Here is a 24,052-nt window from a genome sequence, read left to right as displayed (position 1 = left end):
AGGGCAACTCTGTGGTTAACCATCATTCCCATATCAAATTTAGTTGAAATCAGCCAAAAGAACTGAGAGGAGTGAAGAAGACCCACAAACAGACAAATGCTATGAATTTGTAGATGTGTCCATAATGAACGAATCCCTGTTTGAAGACTGAAAAATAAATCCAGTTCAATTTAGCGACACAAGCTGGAATAAGTGTACCTCAGAGCACCGATGAGTGCTGCAGGTGATGTTGGAATCTGAGTGTGAACATTTCAGCAGCATTTTTAGATTTCTAAACCAACACAGGTGGCAGATTTGCATGAAATATTTGAATTTCAGAGTCTCCATCTCATTGTGGCTTCAACTGGGTTCCAACAAAACTTTCCCATGCAGCCTAAAATACACGACTCTATTATTTGGCTCCAGATGGCCAAAGAGTAAATATGAAAACATAATAATCCATCAATAGTGGCTCAGGAATGCTCGCTACAAGTTTAGCCAAGACATCCTTTTATCCCACATGCAACATGTGGTCTGTTACTCTGAGCTGAAGATCTTTGACATATTCATACCTATAGTTGATACCTGACATGCAGACCCACAGATCATTTACCAATTAAAGCAGAGATGTAAATTTTCTGCATTAGTCGTTTATTGGATGTGTGGTACGATAAAATAATCAGTATCATATATACAGGACTGTTATTTTGGTCCTTTAATTTCTTTGGTACTTCTGTGTCCTAAGCAACAACCTAGTTATCCATCATAATAATCATAATAATGGTCTTGCACAAGCACTGCCACAGGTCTTAACAACACAAAATTCCCAACTGAACATCTCAGATTACAGTCAGGTCCCAACAGAAGTAATTATATGTTTGGAAAGGAGCTAAGATTTATATCTTCTTTTTTTTAAGGGTGCATCAGCAAAAGAATAATGATTGCAGAGTGCACCCAAAGGTGCAGACAGAGAGCTGAGGTCACTCGGACCTGTTGCAATCAGGTGCAAATGAGCATCGACCTTGAGACCCAGACGTATCCCATCAGACACTCCCAGCAGCTGCTCCTGGCCCGATCCTGAACTATCACAAAGACTCTTTATCCAGTGTGGCGGCTACGTGGTGCAGATGTTCGACAACACAGCGGACATTCTTCACATCATTTCAACATAAAAAGCAGGGAGTTTTCACACAAAGTCAGTTACGCCTTCGTACATGTAATAAAATGTTGCCACATTTCTTTTTCAAACTTGAACAAGCAGATTGTGGAATATCAAAAATGTGCCCATGGGAATTACACCTCAAAAGATACATTTCACATTCCAAAATCTGCAAAGAGTTGTGGGGCAAAATATTTGAAACAAGCTTACAAAGGTTCACACGTCACAGTACACATGGAAACATTATGAATGTTGCCTGCCACGTGCACGCCAAGTAATTTTAAACTTCTTCCATCAGGGGTTTATTTATTTATTTTCTGTTAATCAGCTGAAGTGTTGATGTATTGTGCAACGTTCCACAAGGTTGAGTTACGGGGCCTATTTGGTTTAATTTTCTCACTCTGCCTCTTCAGTAGATCATTACCATTTTAACAATTAAAACAATTTGCATGCCACTAGCACTAACTGTATTGTCTCTTCAGAACTGAATGCTGCCGCTGCACGTCTTTCTGTGGCAACAGTTAGCTTCATTACTCACGGAAAGCTTAAGTTCACAAATTGTACAAAGCTTCTTTGTGGTGATCTGAGTGTTTGCTTTCACGCATGTCTTTATATCATTTTATCAGAAGACTTGCTTCAGGATCCAACAAGTGCGGATTGGTTATTTTTATCTTGGTCACATGTGATACAAATCTATTTCAGATGTACAATGTCTGTAAATGACTTCCATGATGTGTAACTTCACCACTTAGCCTATCCCAGTTAGCTTTAGGTAGAATGCCACCTTTCACCCTGTCTGTCACAGTAAAACTTTTGACCATGAATGACTAGATAAAATGCCAACATCTTGTGACTCACTAAATAAAAAAAAAAGCATAAAATGAGGATAAACTGAATAGACATTGGTTAAGTTTGATGCATCAGATTAATCCAAAAAGCAAATTAGACTTGCATATATAACATTCCATAGACCTGTCTGCCACCTGCTGGACATATCTGGGCTTGCAGGGTCTTATCGTCACATGCATGAGGTATGTTTGATGTCATACAGCTTGAAATAAGCTTGTTTGTCACATGTCTTTTTCTCAGTTATGAAGGCCAGGTCTGGCAGCCACCAAGGCCACCACTGCTTACATGCACAGGTCTACAACTGTGTTGATGTGTAATAGTGTAGCTGGTAAACAATGAGTGGCTAATCTATGCTTTCCATTCAGGTGCCGCGGGGCTGATAGAAAGGCTCAACGGTGGTTAATAATAACTTCTTTTGCTCATGTCCAATCAGATTAAGAGATGATGAATGTGAGCGGTTTGTAAACAGCCTGCGTGATTGAATGTGTGAGACTGACATGTAAATAAAGCTTTTATTTGTTAAATACATCTGTTTGACAGTGACTGTATTCAAATTGAAATGTAATCCTTTTTTCATACGATAATAGTTTTTTCCCCCCTCTAAGTTTGTTAAAGCTAGTGTGTAGGATTTATATGTGCTTATTTACATAAGTGGGATATAGCACTCAAAACCATTTGTTCATTTACATTTATATCACATCTTAATAGATCCTTGTCATTTGATTGGTGGTTTGTATGCCACATGATATTGGATCATTCATACCATTTGCCATTTTGTTCCATTTACCGTACAATTTTGGTTCTATTCGTTTTGTACTATTGCATACCGCAAACACAGCATGCTCACACTAGCGGCAACGGCGCTCATCTTAAAAACAAACATGGCAGGAAATATTTATACCATTGAACTCATAAACATTATTTATTTGTATAATAATTACCTGCACTAGTGAATCAATGTGTTTTCATAATCTTAGAATGAGCCCTTCATATCTACTTTGGAGTGGGCCACGTCAGAGACCACCTTTTTGTTGAAGAAGAAACAAGATGTGTAATGCTAGCAGCTGCAAATTTATGTACTTATGTCTCCATAACAGCTAACGTTAGCTTATCTAGCCGGCCTTAGCAACGTTCATCGTAGCTTACAAAATAGTTGGTTCCTTTGTTTGATAACAATCTTCTCCTGTGATGTCGTATCCTTCTTATGTCTTATTACTTATTATACAAGTATATACCTTTTTCTTGAGCTGCTTGGGTGTGTAGGGAGAGTTCCCATGGGATAAAAAAGCTTTTTAACCTACCATCCCTGGTTCTCAAGACCAGGCACCTAAGTGGCTCTACTCTTTTCTACTCTCCTATTTTACTCTTCCTTTTTAGATATTTATATATACCTTTGTATACTGGCATAGTTCCACCTTAGAATTGGAATATAATATATAAGATATACCTTACTGAATTTTCATGTTAGTACATTAGCTGAAAAGGGACATAATTACTTCACTTTTAATATTTTGCAGCTCAACCAGAAGACTGAAGACAAAAGAGGAATTAGTGGTTGCTCCCCTATACACTGTCTACTGGTTGTTCATGCTGGGTAACAAGTTTGATACACAAGAGAAGGCAAGAGAGCATTAATGGTGCAGATTTCAGGACAAACATCTGTGTCATTTGCAGTGTGTTTGCAGAGTTCGTGAGCTAAAATGCGGTAAATGTTTTAGGCTGGTTTCAACATCTTGTCAGAGAAAGGCTTGAGTTGATAGGATTCATGGACTCAGATCCCCAAAATACTGACTGACAGTTGAAATGATTACGCAGCTCTCAGACAGATTAGATCTCTGTGGTGTACACCTAGTGTATTCTTGCTGTGTGAATACCCCCCCCCCCCTCTTTTTTTTACTCAAAAAGGAAAGCACGTTGTAATTTTTGAAAATGAAATAATTGAAAAGGAAAACCAGAAACAACTGATATACAACAAAAACTAAACCATTATACCTTTAGACTAGAATAGAGTAGAACAGAACAGATCTTTGTTGTCTCTGTAAAAACAGTGCCAAGCAATATTGTACTGTGAAAGGCAGTTTAGCAGCTCTTCTGGTGCCAGTATATAAAACAAAATACATAATATTAGATATATATATAAATGGTAATTGGAATGCATTTATATAGCACTTTTCCATCTGCTTCAGATGCTCAAAGCGCTTTACAGTAATGTCTCACATTCACCCCGATGTCAGGGTGCTGCAATACAAGGCGCTCACTAAACACCGTGAGCAACTAGGGGATTAAGGACCTTGCCCAAGGGCCCTTAGTGATTTTTGACAGGCTGGGATTTGAACCAAGGATCCTCTGGACTCAAATCCAACGCTTAACCACTAGACCATCACTTTCCCTTTTGTCAATTCTTTTGCTTTCCCTATGACTCAGAAACCAGAAGCATCAGTCCAGCACTGGATGAAAGATGCAAGGGTATGTCAGGAGCCCAGAAACTCACTGTCCTTTAATACAGACACTGATTACAAGTGAAGATGGTTACCTTTTGTAGCCATTCAAATCCGTTTGTGTCAACTTGTGTCCATTTTATCAGATCAAAATCACCACGGTATGTAATTTTTTGCTCAGGGTTATTTGGTTAGTTTCTGTTATCATTATGATTTTTTCTTTCTTTTAACTACTTTGTTTACGAGTTTTGTTTGTTTGTGTACAAGGTATTTTTGTTAAGCATATATGTGCCTAATAAATTCAATTCAATTAAAAAAAAGAGTAAACACAGTAGTTTGACAATAAATGGCTTCACACAACCACTAACCACGAGTGGGGAAAAAAGATTTTTGTGTTATTATTTGTATCTTCTGAAAAATGGCCAAAAAAGTCTAAACTTTTGTCACGGTATGTAAAAATTTTTTTTTAGCATAACTGTATATATACAAGGTCTATTAGAAAAGTATCTGACCTTATTATTTTTTTCAAAAACCATATGGATTTGAATCACCTGTGATTGTGTCAGCCAAGCTTGAACCTTCATGCGCATGCGTGAGATTTTTCACGCCTGTCGGTTGCGTCATTCGCCTGTGAGCAGGCTTTGAGTGAGGAGTGGTCCACCCCTCTCGTGGTTTTTTTCATTGTTTAGGAATGGCTCAGAGACTACCGCTTTGCTTGATCAAAATTTTTTCAGAAACTGTGAGGGACATCAAAGTGGACACCATTCGAGAAATTCAGATGGTTTTTGGTGAAAATATTATGGGCTTCAAAGAGATTACGGCGTGTTACTGTCGCTTTAAGGACGGCCCAGAGTGACTGGTGGTGCGCCGCGCTCCAAAGCCGCCATCGACAGGCTGAGCGACCATTTCATTTCTAAACGGATGGCTGTATGGATCCGTGACCATTGTGTGCAATTTCTCTGGTTATCACAAGAGCTGGACATCAACCATTTTCTGGCAGATTTCACTTTTAACAAGAGATTTTGTCATGGAAAGCCGAGCGGAATTCCTCCGCACGTCTGTCTCAATGTGCCGAAAAAGTGCTGATGTCCACGTCTTTTCACAATTCCTGTGCTAGCCAGATGACATCCCAGATAAAACACAGCGTCGTTTGGAAATGAACAGCACATTCCACTGTTACAGGAGTTTGTCATGGAAAGAAGCGAGGAGGCTTCGTGCGTCGCAGCGGTGCAGCATGGTGCAAAGCAACGCCATGATGAAGCCTCACAGGACATGTTCTGGCATGTCCAGGCACATCCACAATTTCTCGGATAATCACTCGATGGAAAAACCACCGACATCTGTCTGAACGCCATCTCAAAGCCGTCCTGTGAGACCAAAATGGAGGTGGTTTTGTCTCGTTCCAGTAGTGAATCCATCGTGACGCGCGAAGCCTCCGCTCGGCTTTCCATGACAAAATCTCTTGTTAAAAGTGAAATCTGCCAGAAAATGGTTGACGTCCAGCTCTTGTGATAACCAGAGAAATTGCACACGATGGTCACGGATCCATACAGCCATCCGTTTAGAAATTAAACGGTCGCTCAGCCTGTCGATGGCGGCTTCGGAGCGCGGCGCACCACCAGTCGCTCTGGGCCGTCCTTAAAGCGACAGTAACACTCCGTAATCTCTGAAGCCCATAAAATTTTCACCAAAAACCATCTGAATTTCTCGAATGGTGTCCACTTTGATGTCCCTCACAGTTTCTGAAAAAATTTTGATCAAGCAAAGCGGCAGTCTTTGAGCCATTCCTAAACAATGAAAAAAACGACGAGAGGGGTGGGCCACTCCTCACTCAAAGCCTGCTCACAGGCGAATGACGCAACCGACAGCCGTGAAAAAACTCATGCATGCGCACGAACGTTCAAGCTTGGCTGACGCAATCACACGTGATTTAAATCCATATGGTTTTTGAAAAACATAAGGTCGGATACTTTTCTAATAGACCTCGTATGTATGTATGTATATATATATATATATACACACACTTGTTTTAAGCCATAAAGTCACACATAATTAGGGGTGTCGTTGCGCTGAGTGACAGCTGCTGAGGCGAGCAGTTCTGACTCAGTTCAGAGGTCACTTAATGCAGCCGCTAGGTTTTGTGGAGGTGTGTCTGTCATTTTGAGCCTTTTATTAAAAATACCTGGAATAATATGACTGATTCATGAGTTACAAGACTGAAAAAATGTTCCCCTTATGAATTTGCATTGGGCAAAATATTTTGACTTTGTGCTCTGACCATGACATTTGACCCCTGAACGTGAAAATGTCATGGGTTCATCTTTGGATGAGCAGGAATGTAAGAAATTTGGTGGAAATGTATGAAATATTTACTTCATCTTCCCACAAGCACACGCATGCAGGTGCAAACGGTAAGCTGGTCGACAGCTGTCGGTGCGCTTAAAAACTCTGGTTTGAAACCCTGTAATTTATCAGGCTGAATTACGCAAAATGCTACATCTTCACTAACCTGTATGCTGATTTTTTTGCCTTGCATTTTGAACCAAAGTCAACAGTACATTTAGCATGAAAGGAAAAACAATAGTATTTATTTTTAGTTTTTCTTTATAGGTGTGAAACTAAAAAGGCTGCACTCAATGCACACCTTCAAATCATTTAAATTAAAGAAAAAACTCAATAAGAAGACAGGAGGAATACAAACATTAAATATGAATGAACATTTTTTCATCCATCAAGGTTACATATTCAAAAGTCCAACACTCCAGGTGAGGTTCTGGTTTCAGGGTGGGTCTACATATGGGCAGACAGGTCCACCAGCCTAAAAGCCTCCAGAAACTCATTAATATCAATGCTCCCGTCCTTGTTGAAGTCGATGCTCTGGGCCAGGTCTGAGATGGCCTTGTCACTTATGTCTATCTTCAGATGGGAGCTCAGGAGTTTCCAGGTCTGACGGAATTCCTCAAACGAGATTAGACCTACAAGAATTTGAGCAGAAAGAGGCCTCAGCTGAACAACAGCCAAAAGTGAAACAAAGATATGCAACATTAGATGGACACGCCCACATGCACTCCTTTGGTGTTTCATGAAAATCTACAAAAACCTTGATAGGACACCTACACACTTTTTGCAGTGTCAATTTTACTCTGCTGGGAGTACATTTGGTCCCACACAACAGAGTTAAGTAAACTGTATTATAGTGTTAAATCACATCTATCATGGAGTTAAATCAAGTTGCTCAAATAGAATAAGGGCTAGAGTTAGATTTGCTAGACTTTTTTGTACTTATTTTATTGGGACAAAATATACTCCTATTTTAAAATATACTCTATTTTACGCAAGAATCATACTGAGGTGCGATTGTTGGATACAACCCAGATTCGCAAATTGTCGAGGTTGCAGCTTCACCATTGCAAAGGCTGTGTACTTTAAATTAATACATAAATTGCAGTCACATATATAAGGGGAGGTGATGGTCTAATGGTTAAGCGTTGGGTTTCAGACCAGAGGATCTTCGGTTCAATCCCCTAGTTGCTCCCACTGTGTAGTGAGCGCCTAGCATGGCAACACCCTGATATCAGTATGTCAATGTGAATGGGTGAATGTGAGGCATAATTGTAAAGCATGTTGAGCTTCTGATGCAGATGGAAAAGGGCTATATAAATGCAGTCCATTTACCTGATGAAGTGAGGCCGAGGCCTGTGCCGTTGCTAATAAAATTAATCTAAAGAGATAAGAAGCATAGTACCATACTGTGCCAGTATGCCCATACGACGGAGAATAAATGCGTCTTAAGTCTGGACTTGAATGTCTCTACAGAATCTGACCGCTTTATCTCTCTATGGAGATCAAGCTCAATGTCCCACAGACTTTTTATTCTGATATATGGTAAATCTGTCTGGAGGGGGCCATTCTCAAAATTGAATGACTGTGCAAGAAGTGAGGGAAGCCACCAAGACTCCCAAACAACTCTGAAAGAGTCATAAGCGTCTGTGGGTATGATCGGAGAAACCACATAATGCAGATTTCAATATGGTGCAATGGAGCAGAGAAGGAACTTTTTTTTTTTTTAAAAAGGAAAAGTAATCAAAACCAGGATTTAGAAACTGCTGCCTGTGCTGCCATTGTAATAAAGCTGTGGAGATAATATTCTGAATCCAGATTACTGACCTGAATGATCCGTGTCTATGATTCGGAAGATGGTTTCCAGGTTGGAGTGGTATTTGTACATAGTCTCCAAGATACTGGTGTCAGACACCTGTCAAAAAAGAGACAAGTGCATGTCACAAACTCAACTACAAAGGCACTCACTAAGCGCATAATTCCAGTAAGGTACAAATACACAACCACTATTACCTCTTTATTAGTTGGCTATGTACCACAGGCTTTTAAGGTGGCAGTAATTAAACCATTACTTAAAAAGCCATCACTTGATCCAGCTATCTTAGCTAATTATAGGCCAATCTCCAACCTTCCTTTTCTCTCAAAAATTCTTGAAAGGGTAGTTGTAAAACAGCTAAATATTCATCTGCAGAGGAATGGTCTATTTGAAGAGTTTCAGTCAGGTTTCAGAATTCATGATAGAACAGAAACAGCATTAGTGAAGGTTACAAATGATCTTCTTATGGCCTCAGACAGTGGACTCATCTCTGTGCTCGTCCTGTTAGACCTCAGTGCAGCTTTTGATACTGTTGACCATAAAATTTTATTACAGAGATTAGAGCATGCCATAGGTATTAAAGGCACTGCACTGCAGTGGTTTGAATCATATTTATCTAATAGATTACAATTTGTTCATGTAAATGGGGAGTCTTCTTCACGGACTAAGGTTAATTATTCAGTTCCACAAGGTTCTGTGCTAGGACCGATTTTATTCATTTTATACATGCTTCCCTTAGGCAGTATTATTAGAAAGCATTGCTTAAATTTTCATTGTTACGCAGATGATACCCAGCTTTATCTATCCATGAAGCCAGAGGATACATACCAATTAGTTAAACTGCAGGAATGCCTTTCAGACATAAAGACATGGATGACCTCTAATTTCCTGCTTTAAATTCAGATAAAACTGAAGTTATTGTACTTGGCCCCACAAATCTTAGAAACATGGTGTCTAACCAGATCCTTACTCTGGATGGTATTACCCTGACCTCCAGTAATACTGTGAGAAATCTTGGAGTCATTTTTGATCAGGATATGTCCTTCAATGCGCATATTAAGCAAATATGTAGGACTTCTTTTTTGCATTTGCGCAATATCTCTAAAATTAGAAAGGTCTTGTCTCAGAGTGATGCTGAAAAGCTAATTCATGCATTTATTTCTTCTAGGCTGGACTATTGTAATTCATTATTATCAGGTTGTACTAAAAGTTCCCTGAAAAGCCTTCAATTAATTCAAAATGCTGCAGCTAGAGTACTGACGGGGACTAGAAGGAGAGAGCATATCTCACCCATATTGGCTTCTCTTCATTGGCTCCCTGTTAATTCCAGAATAGAATTTAAAATTCTTCTTCTTACTTATAAGGTTTTGAATAATCAGGTCCCATCTTATCTTAGGGACCTCATAGTACCATATCACCCCAATAGAGCGCTTCGCTCTCAGACTGCAGGCTTACTTGTAGTTCCTAGGGTTTGTAAGAGTAGAATGGGAGGCAGAGCCTTCAGCTTTCAGCTGTGGAACCAGCTCCCAATTCGGATTAGGGAGACAGACACCCTCTCTACTTTTAAGATTAAGCTTAAAACTTTCCTTTTTGCTAAAGCTTATAGTTAGGGCTGGATCAGGTGACCCTGAACCATCCCTTAGTTATGCTGCTATAGACAGACTGCTGTCTATGCACTGAGTGTTTCTTTCTCTTTTTGCTCTGTATGCACCACTCTGCTTTTAATCATTACTGATTGATCTCTGCTCTCTTCCACAGCACGTCTTTTTCCTGATTCTCTCCCCTCAGCCCCAACCAGTCCCAGCAGAAGACTGCCCCTCCCTGAGCCTGGTTCTGTTGGAGGTTTCTTCCTGTTAAAAGGGAGAGTTTCCTTCCCACTGTCGCCAAGTGCCTGCTCATAGGGGGTTGTTTTAACCGTTGGGGTTTTTCTGTAATTATTGTATGGCTTTTGCCTTACAATGTAAAGCGCCTTGGGGCAACTGTTTGTTGTGATTTGGTGCTATATAAATAAAATTGATCTGATTTGATTTAATTAAGACTTAGAGAATAAAGTAATTTTACAAACAGCACACAAAACAGCCTCCATGACAATTCTCCTCTCTGCAGTTTTTCCTCTCATAAATTTACATCTTTATTCTCGTAATATGAGTTTTTCCTCATAAAATGCGACTTTATTCTCGTAATATTATGAGTTTTTCTCATAAAATGCGACTTTAGTCTTGTAAAATTATGACTATTTCTCATAATATTACGAGGTTTTTTGTAAAATTATGACTATCGTAATATTATAACTTTATTCTTGAAGTCTTAAAAAATAAAATTTCAATGTGGCCCTAAAACACCGTTGTATTATATATATATATATATATATATATATATATATATATATATATATATATATACATATATATACACAAAGTTAGGGTTAGGGTTAAGTCTGTCGAGCGGAGGTGCGTCAAAACATTAACGTGTGACAGGACTGCTCATTTATAGAGCAGTTTTCTGAAGAAAAATCATTGGAAATGCTTTTTTTTGTTGTTGTTTGGTACCTCAAAATTTCTGATTACTGTTAAAAAAAAAGTTTAGAACGCTTGTAATTAAAATAGCTAAATAAATCAATAAATGGTTCTTTAGAAACCTTTCATCTGTAAATTAAAACCACCTGTTATTTCAGATTAGATAATTTCTTGTTTAACATAAGGAGCCACAGACATTTATTTTGTTATGTTCAAATTCAAATTTATTTATTTATGTTGGATTCTCAGGACCAGATGACGGTCTCTTCTGCAGCTTTGAACTCGGGTGGTGTTGCTGAAGACACATTTGTCCTATTTTGAAGAGCAGAGATGTTTTCTTTCGACTGGACTTCGTGGTGTTCAGCTCATCAATGTAAGTTTGGTTGTCTGCACAGCAAATGTTCCTGATTGGGACAAATAAAAATATTTCTTTAAATATAAAGAAACACTAAACAGTTTATATATAAAAAGTGGGGAAAAAAAAAAAAAAAAAAAAAAAAAAAAAAAAAAGGGGTAAAAAAAAAACACCCGAAAAAAATAAGTTATTGAAAGTTGAGGTTTTGTGGTGTCTGGAAAAAAGCTGTATCTTTATTTGGTAAAAATAAGAGACTGAATCATCTACAAATTAAAGCGTTCACTCAGATCAACTGTGCTAAAAAGCTAAGCTAACGTTAGCGATCAATAAACCTTCACAGCAGTGCAGAAACGTCACGTTTTACTTTTATTTTATTCTCACCTCGATAAAGCTGCAGAACTAACCTCCGTTGGGCAAACTGGGCCTTCGCATATATCCAAAAAGTGGGAGATTTCGGACTGAGTGGGTCTACTCCATCCCCCCGGCCGCCTACCTCGGTCTGGCCAGGAATGATGCCTGAAGGCCGGCTTCTCCGTGCGGGTCGGCCAGCTGTCGCGGTTCGATCGATATCCCACCAAGACGTCGGTCCTCCCTCGGTCGGCGTCACTCCGAAAAGTAGCTGAAAAAAAGCTTCTCTCAGCAGGGTGATGGGAGAATCGTTCTACTGCTGTTTTTTAAAGATTTTTGTGGTTCAGTCGACGCAAATTCAAGAAGTCGATCGCTGAACTTTTTTCAGGTTGTGGAAACAGCCAGAGTGTGACGTGGCCGCAATCTCTGCCCCCTTGCCGCTTCCGAAGCGACGCGTCTGACGTCACGACGCGTTGGAAATACACCGGCCCGGCGTTATGAAGCGTTAAAGTGTCGCACTGACGCTTGCAGTGTGAAAGGCCTTGACACTGCTTGAATAAATCGAGCTTGCCCTCTGCCGCACTGACAAGCGCAACCCTCGACCTATCAAATTGCTTGAACACAGACACACGCCATATCCGTTTGTTTTAAAAGTAATTACTTTAGTTAATTAATTTGGTTTATTTGTTAAATACGTGATATATAACTCTAACATCCGAGGAGGCGAGGTTGATGACGTGAGGGGGCGTCGCCCCCAAACACCCCCTTGTGGCGCTGGGTCCGGACTGATTAGTGGTGATATCAGTGTCCATTATGCACTGTTGTTACCTAATATTCCTAATTTGTCCAAAAATATTAGTCCTATCAACTTTTCATTTTTGTGGCGTTCATCCTTGACCCAAAATACTAAAGCATACCAAATGGCAAATGTCAGCTCTCCCCAGTTTTTCTGTGATTGGAGTTACACACACCTACACAGAGGCCACTTGGCTTTTAATATATAAATAAATAATGGACACATGGACAAATACATGGACACTGCTGGAATGAAAGCCGACCTCGAATTTGGGTTCGTTGATGGACAGCTGTCGTATCCACTGCTGGTAGTCCACCACATTGTCCTGGTTATTGCTGACCAGCTGAGAGCGCAGAACCCTCCAGGGCAGGCCAAGCTTCAGGACGCTCTCTGTGGCAGTGGCCCAGTGCTTCAGAGAGATCAAACCTGGAACATGAGTTCATCTATTTAATGCCAACAGATTCCCTTCTCATAAAATACCCTAGATGGTGGTGAATAAGCAGCAGTCTGGTGTGTGGAAGGTTTCCGTCCTTCTGTTCAGCTCAGCCTGCCCCCAGTTGGCACCCAGAATACCTCTTACATTTCTGATGCTGCTTTAATGTTGGATTTGACTTTTGGTGTTGATGGAGTACAGCTACGCTTTGCAGCAGTTTTTTCCTTACATACCTGTGCAGTGGGGATCGAAGTTTTGGAAGGCACTGATGAGGTCTGACTTGTGCACAAACAACTTTTCCCTCAGAGCTCGTAGGGCTGATCTCTCTGTCCACCCGACGCTGGTAAAGAGAATTGGAAGAAAAAAACCCCACTAAGAAACATGTTAATGAAGATTCAGAGCCATGATAATTTTATTGAATATTTTTATGGCTCCCATTAATGTCCAGTGGTACTTGTATTTTGGAAAAGAGCACACCCACCTGCACGTCAAATTAGTTAAAGGACAAGTTCCTTTTTTTAAACAACCCTTGTCATATCAAATATTTGCTACAAAAATGCAAAGTCTTACCAAGTATATTTGTCTAATTTCTTGTAAAAAAAAAGTGTAATGTACACTTAATATAAGACACAACCACTTAAATAAAATTTCAGGTGGATATAAAGACTTGTTGATAGATAATCTACATTATAATAGCCAAGTGGCCTCTGTGTGCATGGATGTGTGTGTGTGTGGGTATGGTTTAGACCATGGAGAAACTGGGAAGAGCTGACATTTGCCGTTTGGTATGCTTATGTATTTTGGGTCAAGGATGAACGCTGCAAAAAAGGAAAGTTGATAGGACAAATATTTTTGGAGAAATTAGCAATATTCGCTAACAGCAGTGAACAATAGACATTGTGCTGCAATGCACCATGGGAGTTCAGGGTTTTTTGGTTTTAAATGTTGTTATTGTGGTTCATGTTAGCTTAACAGTGTTGTTAGTGTTATTAATTTATTGTATTATTGTAGTTCAATTGTTGCTGTTACCATGAGTGAAAGCTGTATTGCGTTTGATGTCTTCTGCCACCATGACTGTTTGTGGGTGTCTCCAAATAAAAGCACTTGCTTGCGGCAGAATGCAGAAAAAACTAAAAGCTGTGCATGCGTGCATATGTATAACTTCAATCATGGATAAACTGTGGAGAGCTGACATTTGCTGTTGATTATGCTTATGTATTTTGGGTCAAGGATGAACACCGCCAAACGGAACATTGATAGGACTAATATTTTTGGAGAAGCTACAGATATTAGCTAACAGAAGTGAACAATGGACACTGCTAATTTCATTTTGGACTCATATGCCATTCCAGCAGGGGGTGGTAAATCATCTATATCTTAAAAGCGAAGTGGCATCTGTGTACTGCGTACATGCATGTGTGTGTGTGCGTGCATGATTTTATTCAATGTAAGCACATAATCTAATTATAAATATGTTAAAAATACATGGATCACACATGAAAGTGAAAACATTTATTTCCATTGTGGTCCATTTAAAAATCAAATGACAAAATAGAAGGAATAATAAAATAAAATAATAATGATAGTGTGTATGATAACAAGAACCTAAACAATTTATAAATACATTACAACAATAAATTACCATTTAAAAAAAATACATAATTAACAGGAAATATAAGAGTTGAGTTCTTCTAAGAATTGGTGAGGTCTAAGGTTCTAAAAACATTCTGGTCTCACACACTATTCCAAATCATTCTAGAAACTTTGCATAATTTATTACCACCCTTGAAAAATGTCAGCTAACTATTTTATAAACACTACCCAATCTAGAGCCCGTGGATCCCAATGGGCAACACGCTAGTACATCTTAAATCTTCTAGAAACATTGTTTCGAGTCATATTTGAGATGAAAGATGCTTTTTGACTCACCATAAGACTTTTAAGGTGCTGCTTTGTTTGTAAAAAAAAAAGTAAGTAAGTCCCTTCGGCTGCTCCCTTGTTTGCACTCGGGGTCGCCAGCAAATCCAAGGTGGATCTGCATGTTGATTTGGCACAGGTTTTACGCCGGATGCCCTTCCTGAGAAATGTGGCAGGGGTGGGATTTGAACCCAGAACCTTCCGAACTGAAACCAAGCGCATTAACCACTTGGCCACCACCCCTGCTTTGTAAAAAAAAAGAAAAAAAGTAACACTTCCAAATGCTAGTAAAATAAAGCTCAAAATTAGTTTATTATTTAATTATATAAATTTAATTATTTAATTAGTTAATTTCAACACTTTATTTTAAGACATTTTTAAAAATGAAATTACATTTGTTCCACTGGCAGTTTTTTTTATCTTGTTAAAAGTTAAAAATGCATTATTTTCATGTAATAAATGACTAAATAATTTGGGATAAGGTGTTGGGCTACCAATATGTAGTCTTGCTAGCTCAGGCAGCATGCTGGCTCAGCGGTTAGCACTGCTGCCTCACAGCAAGAATGTCCCGCGATTCCTTCCCCGGGCACCAGACTGTGGCTGCCTACTGCTCCTAGTGGTTGGATTGTGTGTAACTGTAATTAAGATGGGTTAAATGCAGAGGACAAATTTTGTTGTATGTATTCATGTATGTGCAATGACGCTAAAGGTTCCTCTTCCTACCTGCTATCTGTTTGTTCTTGGACAAGACACTTCATCAGCATTGTCTCAGTTCACATACTGGCTTTGGCTGGGGAAAGGAACTTGCATTGGGCTGATTTTCTATCCGGGAGGACAACTGTCACAAAACACGCTTGTAACTGGCTTTTTTTTTTTTTTTTTTTAATGTGTTTTTGGTGTATTCGCTGTTTAAAAAAGTTGGGGTGGGTGACTGTGTGGGGTTCCTTTATTGTTGTAATTCTCTTTTTTCCATTCCATCCTGTAAATGACTTCATTTCTACCTTTGTCTCAGAGTGAGTTCTCTGCACGTTTGGCTGGCCTGGTACTGAATGAAGTGAGGGACCAGATCAGGGCCCATTCTGATGTAGGCTCCTCTGTTGCTGCCAACCTCGTAGTAGTTAGATGCTGAAAATATTGTTAACACCTGCACAAAGCACAAATCAGAAACTTGCTGAGACATATACCATGTAACTAAATTTATTAAAGTCTGATTGAGGGTTGTAGCTGAGCTGATATTTTCATGACCTTAAACGTACAGTGGGGTACAAAAGTATTTAGTCAGTCCCTGATTGTGCAAGTTCTCCTACTTAGAAAGATGAGAGAGGTCTGTAATTTTAATAATAATAATAATTACTTACTTTTAAGTAATTAAGTAATAAGTATTTTTAATAATAAGTATTTGGTCAATAACAAGAATTCAACTTAATACTTTGTAACATAATCTTTGTTGGCAATGACAGAGGTCAGACATTTCCTGTAAGTCTTCACCAGGTTTGCACACACTGTAGCTAGTATTTTGGACCATTCCTCCATGCAGATCTCCTCTAGAGCAGTGATGTTTTGGGGCTGTCGCTGGGTAACACAGACTTTCAACTCCCTCAACAAATTTTCTATGGGGTTGAGGCCTGGAGACTGGCTTGGCCACTCCAGGATCTTGAAATGCTTTTTACTGAGCCACTCCTTCGTTGCCCGAGCGGTGTCTTTGGGATCATTGTCATACTGGAAGACCCAGCCACGTTACATCTTCAATGCTCTCACTGATGGAAGGAGGTTTTGTCTTAAAATCTCATGATACATGGCCATGTTCATTCTTCCCTTAACACGGATCAGTCATCCTGTCCCCTTTGCAGAAAAACAGCCCCAAAGCATGATGTTTCCACCCCCATGCTTCACAGTAGATATGGTGTTCTTGGAATGCAACTCAGCATTCTTCTTCCTCCAAACACGATGAGTTGAGTTTTTATGAAAATCTGACCACATGATATTCTCCCAATCCTCTTCTGGATCATCCATATGCTATCTGGCAAACTTCAGACAGGCCTAGACACGTACTGGCTTAAGCAGGGGGACACGCCTGGCACTGCAGGATTTGAGTCCCTCTCTGCGTAGTGTGTAGCCTTTGTTACTTTGGTCCAAGCTCTCTGCAGGTCATTCATCAGGTCCCTCCATGTAGTTCTGGGATTTTTGTTCACCGTTCTCATGATCATTTTGCCCCCCTGGGGATGACATCTTGTGGGGAGCCCCACATCGAGGGAGATTATCAATGGTCTTGTATGTCTTCCATTTTCTTACAATTGCTCCCACAGCTGATTTATTCACACCAACCTGCTTGACTATTGTAGATTCACTCTTCCCAGCCTGGTGTCCTTCGGCAGCTATTTGGTCTTAGCCATGGTTGAGTTTGGAGTCTGACTGTTTGAGGCTGTGGATAGATGTCTTTTATACAGATAATGAGTTCCAACCGGTGCCACTAATACAGGTAACAGATGGAGGACAGAAGAGCTTCTTAAAGAAGAAGTTACAGGTCTGTGAGAGCCAGAAATCTTGCTTGTTTGTGGTTGACCAAATACTTATTTTCCACCATAATTTACAAATAAATTCTTTAAAAATCCTACAATGTGATATCCTGGATTTTTTTTTCTCATTTTGTCTCTCATAGATGAAGTGTACCTATGATGAAAATTACAGACCTCTGTCATCTTTCCTAGGAGAACTTGCACAATCAGGGACTAACTAAATACTTTTTGGCCGCACTGTATAGTACCACAGTCATAAAAACAATTTTCTTTGGCACCACTATAATTTTATTCTTGAGCATTTTTAGATAGGTTCATAATGTGATATTGCCAATATGATCAAAATTCATGTTCTCTGGATACAATTTAGAATTTCAACCCCTGGGGGGGAGAAATTCAAGGGATCAGATGCTATGACCAACATCTGGTAGATTGGGAAGTGATTAAATGAAATCTTATGGATGTTAATGTAAGATGGGTCACAGATAATCTCAAACCTCAAACTTGGGCAAACAGACATCCTCCTGTAGTTTGTCTGCATCACAGCAATGAAAGAAAAGACATTATTCACTATGAAACTTCCCCTGCTAAATATGTCCCCTTCATTAAAATAACATGTAATTTTGCAAAATGTTACAAAAACCCCAACCCCAGGCCTGGAGTCAGGCCTGGGGCTGGGGCTCGCGTGCGAGCGCCTGGTGGTCGGGCCTTAGCCCATGGGGCCCGGCCGGGCTCAGCCCGAAAGAGCGACATGGGCCCACCCTCCTGTGGGTTCACCACCTGCAGAGGGGGCCATGGGGTCGGGTGCAGAGAGGATTGGGTGGCGGTTGAGGGCGGGTGGCCCGGCGGCCTGGTCCATACTTACAGCCCCTGGCTGTTGGGACGTGGAATGTCACCTCGCTGGGGGGGAAAGGAGCCTGAGCTTGTGCGGGAGGTTGAGAGATACCGACTAGAGATAGTCGGGCTCACCTCCACGCACAGCTTGGGCTCTGGTACCCAACTCCTGGAGAGGGGCTGGATGCTTCATTTTTCTGGCATTGCCCACGTGGAGAGGCGGAGAGCTGGGGTCGCATTGCTTATTGCTCCCCAGCTCAGTCGCCATGTGCTGGAGTTCACTCCAGTGAACGAGAGGGTCGCGTCCCTACGCCTTTGGGTCGGGGACAGGTCTCTCACTGTTGTCTCGGCCTACAGGCCGAGCGACAGTGCAGCGTACCCGACCTTCTTGGAGTCCCTGGGAGGGGTACTAGATAGCGCTCCAACTGGGGACTCCATTGTTCTCCTGGGGGATTTTAACGCCCACGTGGGCGGCGAGAATGAGACCTGGAGGGGGGTGATCGGGAAGCACGGCCTCCCCGATCTGAACCCGAGTGGTGTTCAGTTGTTGGACTTCTGTGCTAGTCACAGTTTGCCCATCACGAACACCATGTTCGAGCACAAGGGTGTCCATAACTGCACGTGGCACCAGGACACCCTGAGCTGGAGGTCGATGATCGACTTTGTAGTCGTATCATCTAACCTTCGGCCACGTGTGTCAGACACTCGAGTGAAGAGAGGGGCAGAGCTGTCGACCGATCACCACCTGGTGGTGAGTTGGATCCGCTGGGAAGGGAGGAAGCCGGTCAGACCTGGCAGGCCCAAACATATCGTGAGGGTCTGCTGGGAACGACTGGCGGAACCCTCTGTCAGCGAGGTCTTCAACTCCCACCTCTGGGAGAGCTTCTCCCAGATCCCGGGGGAGGTTGGAGACATGGAGTCCAAGTGGACCATGTACTCCACGTCCATTGTCGATGCGGCTGCTCATAGCTGTGGTCGCAAGGTCTCTGGTGCCTGTCGCGGTGGCAATCCCAAAACCCGGTGGTGGACGCCGGAAGTAAGGGATGCCGTCAAGCTGAAGAAGGAGTCTTACTTATCTTTGTTGGTAGGTAGGACCCTGGAGGCAGCTGATAGGTACCGGCAGGCCAAGCGTGCCGCAGCCCGTGTGGTCACAGAGGCAAAAACTCGGGTCTGGGACGAGTTCGGGGAGGCCATGGAGGAGGACTACCGGTCGGCCTCGAAGAGATTCTGGCAAACCGTCCGACACCTCAGTAGGTGGAAGCAGCTCTCCACCAGCACTGTTTACGGTGCGGGTGTGGAGCTGTTGACCCTGACTGGGGATGTTGTCGGGCTGTGGAAGGAATACTTCAAGGATCTCCTCAATCCCATCGTCACGTCTTCCGAAGAGGAAGCAGAGACTGGGGACTCAGAGGCGGACTCATCCATTACCCAGGCCGAAGTCACCGAGGTGGTTAGAAAGCTCCTCCGTGGCAAGGCTCCTGGGATGGATGAAATCCATCCTGAGTACCTTAAGTCTCTGGATGTTGTGGGACTGTCTTGACTGACATGCCTCTGCAACATCGCGTGGCGATTGGGGACAGTGCCTCTGGATTGGCAGACCGGGGTGGTGGTCCCTCTGTTTAAGAAGGGGGACTGGAGGGTGTACTCCAACTATAGGGGGATCACACTCCTCAGCCTCCCCGGTAAGGTCTATTCCAGAGTACTGGAGCGGAGAATTCGACCGATGGTCGAACCTCGGATTCAGGAGGAGCAGTGTGGTTTTTGTCCTGGTCGCGGCACACTGGACCAGCTCTACACGCTCCATCAGGTGTTCGAGGGTTCATGGGAGTTCGCCCAACCAGTCCACATGTGTTTTGTGGATCTGGAGAAGGCGTGCGACCGTGTCCCTCGGGGCACCCTGTGGGGGGTGCTCCGGGAGTATGGGGTCCAGGGTCCTTTGCTAAGGGCTATCTGGTCCCTGTACGACCGCAGCAGGAGCTTGGTTCGCATTGCCGGTAGTAAGTCAAACTTGTTTCCAGTGCACGTTAGCCTCCGCCAGGGGTGCTCTTTGTCACTGGTTCTGTTCATTATGTTTATGGACAGAATTTCTAGGCGCAGCCAGTGTGTAGAGGGGGTCTGGTTTGGGAACCACAGAATCTCATCTCTGCTGTTTGCGGACGATGTGGTTCTGTTGGCTTCATCAAATCAGGACCTTCAGCGTGCACTGGGGCGGTTTGCAGCCGAGTGTGAAGCGTCCGGGATGAAAATCAGCACCTCCAAATCCGAGGCCATGGTTCTTGACTGGAAAAAGGTGCTTTGCCCTCTTCAGGTCGGTGGAGTGTCCTTGCCTCAAGTGCAGGAGTTTAAGTATCTCGGGGTCTTGTTCATGAGTGAGGGACGGATAGAGCGTGAGATCGATAGACTGATTGGTGCAGCATCTGCAGTGATGCAGTCGCTGTATTGGACCATCTTAGTGAAGAGAGAGCTGAGTAGGGGGGCAAAGCTCTCGATTTACCGATCGATCTACGTTCCAATTCTCACCTATGGTCATGAGATTTGGTTCATGACCAAAAGAACGAGATCGTGAGTACAAGCGGCCGAGATGCGTTTCCTCCGCAGGGTGGCTGGGCGCTCCCTTAGAGATAGGGTGAGGAGCTCGGAGTCGAGCCGCTGCTCCTCCACGTCGAAAGGAGTCTGTTGAGGTGGCTTGGGCATCTTTTCTGAATGCCCCCTGGACGCCTCGCTGGAGAGGTGTTCTGGGCACGTCCCATTGGGAGGAGGCCCCGGGGAAGACCCAGGACACGCTGGAGGGACTACATCTCTCGGCTGGCTTGGGAACGCCTTGGGGTTCCCCCGGAGGAGCTGGGGGAGGTGTGTGTGGATCGGGAGGTCTGGGCGACTTTGCTTGAGCTGCTGCCCCCGCGACCCGACTCCGGATAAAGCGAAAGAAAATGGATGGCTGTTACAAAAATAAGGCTACATTATAATGCTTGGATTTTGGTAGAAACTAAATTTTCTGTTTTGTGACATTTGAAAGGCCCTTTTGCTTTAAAGTCTTTCTTAGCAATACCATTTAAAAGGTAAAAAGGTTCTTCCTTCATTTATCAGTTTCCCTGGGTCCTGGCTGGCAACCACTCACACAGACATCACTGCCTGTTGAATGTAACCATCTGTCATAGTCATATGTGGGCATATCGCTTGGCTTTTCCAGTTGGTGGAATCTTCAGAACTGAGATACTTAAGCACTGGATCATCCACAGAAACATGCCACATGGCCACAGTGGTGTAGCTGATGTTTCTTCATAATAAGTTGCGTTCCACATATGCCCTAAGTTGTATCCCATAAGTAACCACTTGTTTGACATGAAGTCATTTCATGGATCTTCTGGAAAGACCTATCACCAGGTACCTAGGTCACTGGTGATAACCCAAGTTTCACAACCATAGAGTAAGAGCACCAGGAACCAAAAACCTGGACCTTAATTAATTTGCATAAATATCTGCAGTGGCAAGCACATCTGACCAGAGACCTAGCTTTCCTCAAGTGTCTCTTGATCCCAAAGGCCAAGGTTCAAGAGACCTCAGTGTCTTTGCTGAGGTAAGTGCCAAAAAGTATCTTTCATCAAGTTCAAGTCTTTCAAAACAAACAAATTGATTTCCGAAGGTTGAGTCCAGGAAGTCATTAGGAGCTGGATTTTAGTTTTGATCTAGGACAGTCACAAACGTGCATTCGGGGCATCCTTTGATTCCACAATGATCACTTCATCAACCACAAAGACAAGATCCCCAAAAAAGGCACTGGACTCAGAAGTCGCTTGACTCCACAGTCCTACCCAACAGCTGGTCCATGCAATACTGAACAGAGTAGGAATTAGAACACATCCCTGATAAACACCAGAATCACTATGAAGCATACAGAGACTCTGCCCCCACTCAGAAAAACATTCACAGAACTTGTGTATAAGCCAACTTTGCTGTCCAGCATCTTAGTGGGGATTCCTCAAACTCTCAGGTTATCCTACAGAATAGCCCTACATAGAACCACTACTTATACTCATGCTTGTGTGCAGTGAGTACTAACAGAGATAAGATGCCATCAAATTTCAACTTCTTGGGTGTGAAATCAGACTGGTCTGATCACTGAGGTGTAAGTAACTTTGACTCAGTCACCCTTGAAAATACCCTGCTCACCAAAGACAGCAGTGGAATGCCCCTGTAGTTGATGCAATCCAGGTGATCAGCATTTACATTCCAGAGATGGACAACAAGCCCTTGGTTTGATACCAGGCTCCCAGATAGAAGCAAAGGTTGTTTGCACTGCCAGGACTGCAGCATCTCCTTCTTTCTTGAGGTCCCAGTACTACAGATCCTTGCAGCTTTTGCCATCCTCAACTGTTTCACCACCTTTGCAATGCAATCTCACTTACATTTTTGGGTTCACAGCTGACTGTTGGATCAGCCACTAGAACCCTGGCATCAGAGCTGTTGAACATCTCAGCAGGAGCGTCCACCTAATGCTGAAAGAAACCGATCCAGTAGGACAGTACAGTAAAGTCTTCTCAGAGGAACATGCCACCACTGGGGTCACCATGGGGACATTATTTATTAGTCTAGCTGTGGACGGAAAGAAGCTGTTTTTGTGTCTTGAGGTTTTAGTCCTGATGGACGTCAGCCGTCTGCCAGAGGGGAGGGTGACAAAAAGTTTGTGTCCTGGATGAGAGGGATCGGCCACTATCTTCCAGCACACATTGTCTCTCAGGTCTCCCACCCAAGCACTAATGAGTGTTGGGAAATCACAACAGTCTCTTATTACACTTACCCTGCGATTGTGGCAGAACTCATAACCATCCTGTTTGCACTCATGAGAGCGAATGAGGAGCTGGAGGTTATGTCTTCTCAGCACTTCCTCAGTGACATCTGGGCCCCAGTAACAGCCTCCACCCCTCACCTCATTGGGAATGCAGCCATTTTGGGGCATGGGATCACTCCACAACACATCCACAATCTGAGAACACAAATTCATGATAGTTAAAAATAAATAATGAAGCAAATCAATCAATAATCCCAGATGAAACAGTTTGATATTAATGATGTGGAAATGATCCTGTTTATTTAGAATTGTATTTTTGTGAATGGCTCTGTTGAACTCCAAAATAAAACTATAAATTTGGGTTTTAACAGTAATATCTAATGTATCCTAAGATGTAGAAATTCACAATTTGAAAAAGACAGCTTTAATGATTTGTTTTTGCATTGTTTGTAAGAATGATTGAGCAAAAAAGTAGGCTGGAAAAAGGGGGTTTTAATAATTAATCATTGTAATTTATTTATAAAACACTTTCAAATTTAAATACAAAGTGCTTTGGATGATAAAGGACAGAAAGAAACAATAAGGCTTTTATTCTTTGTACTTTTGATGGTTTTGCTTTTTATCATGTTTTTAATCTTTTAACTCAATTTGTTCTGTTTTTCCGTGTTGTATTGTGTGAAGCGCCTTGAGGCGATTTTATCGTGAGCTGGCGCTAAATAAATTAATAAATTTGAATTTGAAATTTGAATAAGGCAACATTTGAAACCCCATTATTTAAAAAAAATAAATAATAAAAGTAAAAATTTTAAAAATAAACTTGAAAGCCTAATTACAGTCAGTAGACTGTTCCACAGCATCAGCACATGAAATGAAACTGCTCTAGCACCTGCTGTTGTCTTCTGAACCATAAGGACATACATCTTGCCGACTACCTGTGATACATGAAGCTGAACCAACACAGCTGTAT

At 42.0% G+C, this 24,052-nt stretch overlaps 1 protein-coding gene across 2 annotated transcripts in view; it reads right to left on the bottom strand.

The window, feature by feature from the left end:
- Positions 1 to 6,786: 6,786 nt before the first annotated feature.
- LOC117529835 (serine/threonine-protein phosphatase with EF-hands 2-like) overlaps positions 6,787 to 24,052 on the bottom strand; it is a 28,946-nt gene continuing 11,680 nt past the window's right edge. For both annotated transcript variants that reach the window (XM_034192706.1, XM_034192707.1), the window contains exons 14-19: positions 23,095 to 23,280; positions 15,948 to 16,090; positions 13,263 to 13,369; positions 12,859 to 13,022; positions 8,593 to 8,680; positions 6,787 to 7,400 (exon numbers count right to left, since the gene is read on the bottom strand). In XM_034192706.1, the coding sequence (XP_034048597.1) occupies positions 7,216 to 7,400; positions 8,593 to 8,680; positions 12,859 to 13,022; positions 13,263 to 13,369; positions 15,948 to 16,090; positions 23,095 to 23,280 (873 nt within the window). In that variant the 3' untranslated portion in view covers positions 6,787 to 7,215. The remainder of the gene's footprint in view (positions 7,401 to 8,592; positions 8,681 to 12,858; positions 13,023 to 13,262; positions 13,370 to 15,947; positions 16,091 to 23,094; positions 23,281 to 24,052) is intronic.

This window comes from Thalassophryne amazonica, chromosome 17 (genome assembly GCF_902500255.1).
Source record: "Thalassophryne amazonica chromosome 17, fThaAma1.1, whole genome shotgun sequence".
Classification (NCBI taxonomy): Eukaryota; Metazoa; Chordata; class Actinopteri; order Batrachoidiformes; family Batrachoididae; genus Thalassophryne; species Thalassophryne amazonica.
Note: the sequence above shows the minus strand (reverse complement) of the source record. Positions and strands in the feature narration are given on the sequence as shown.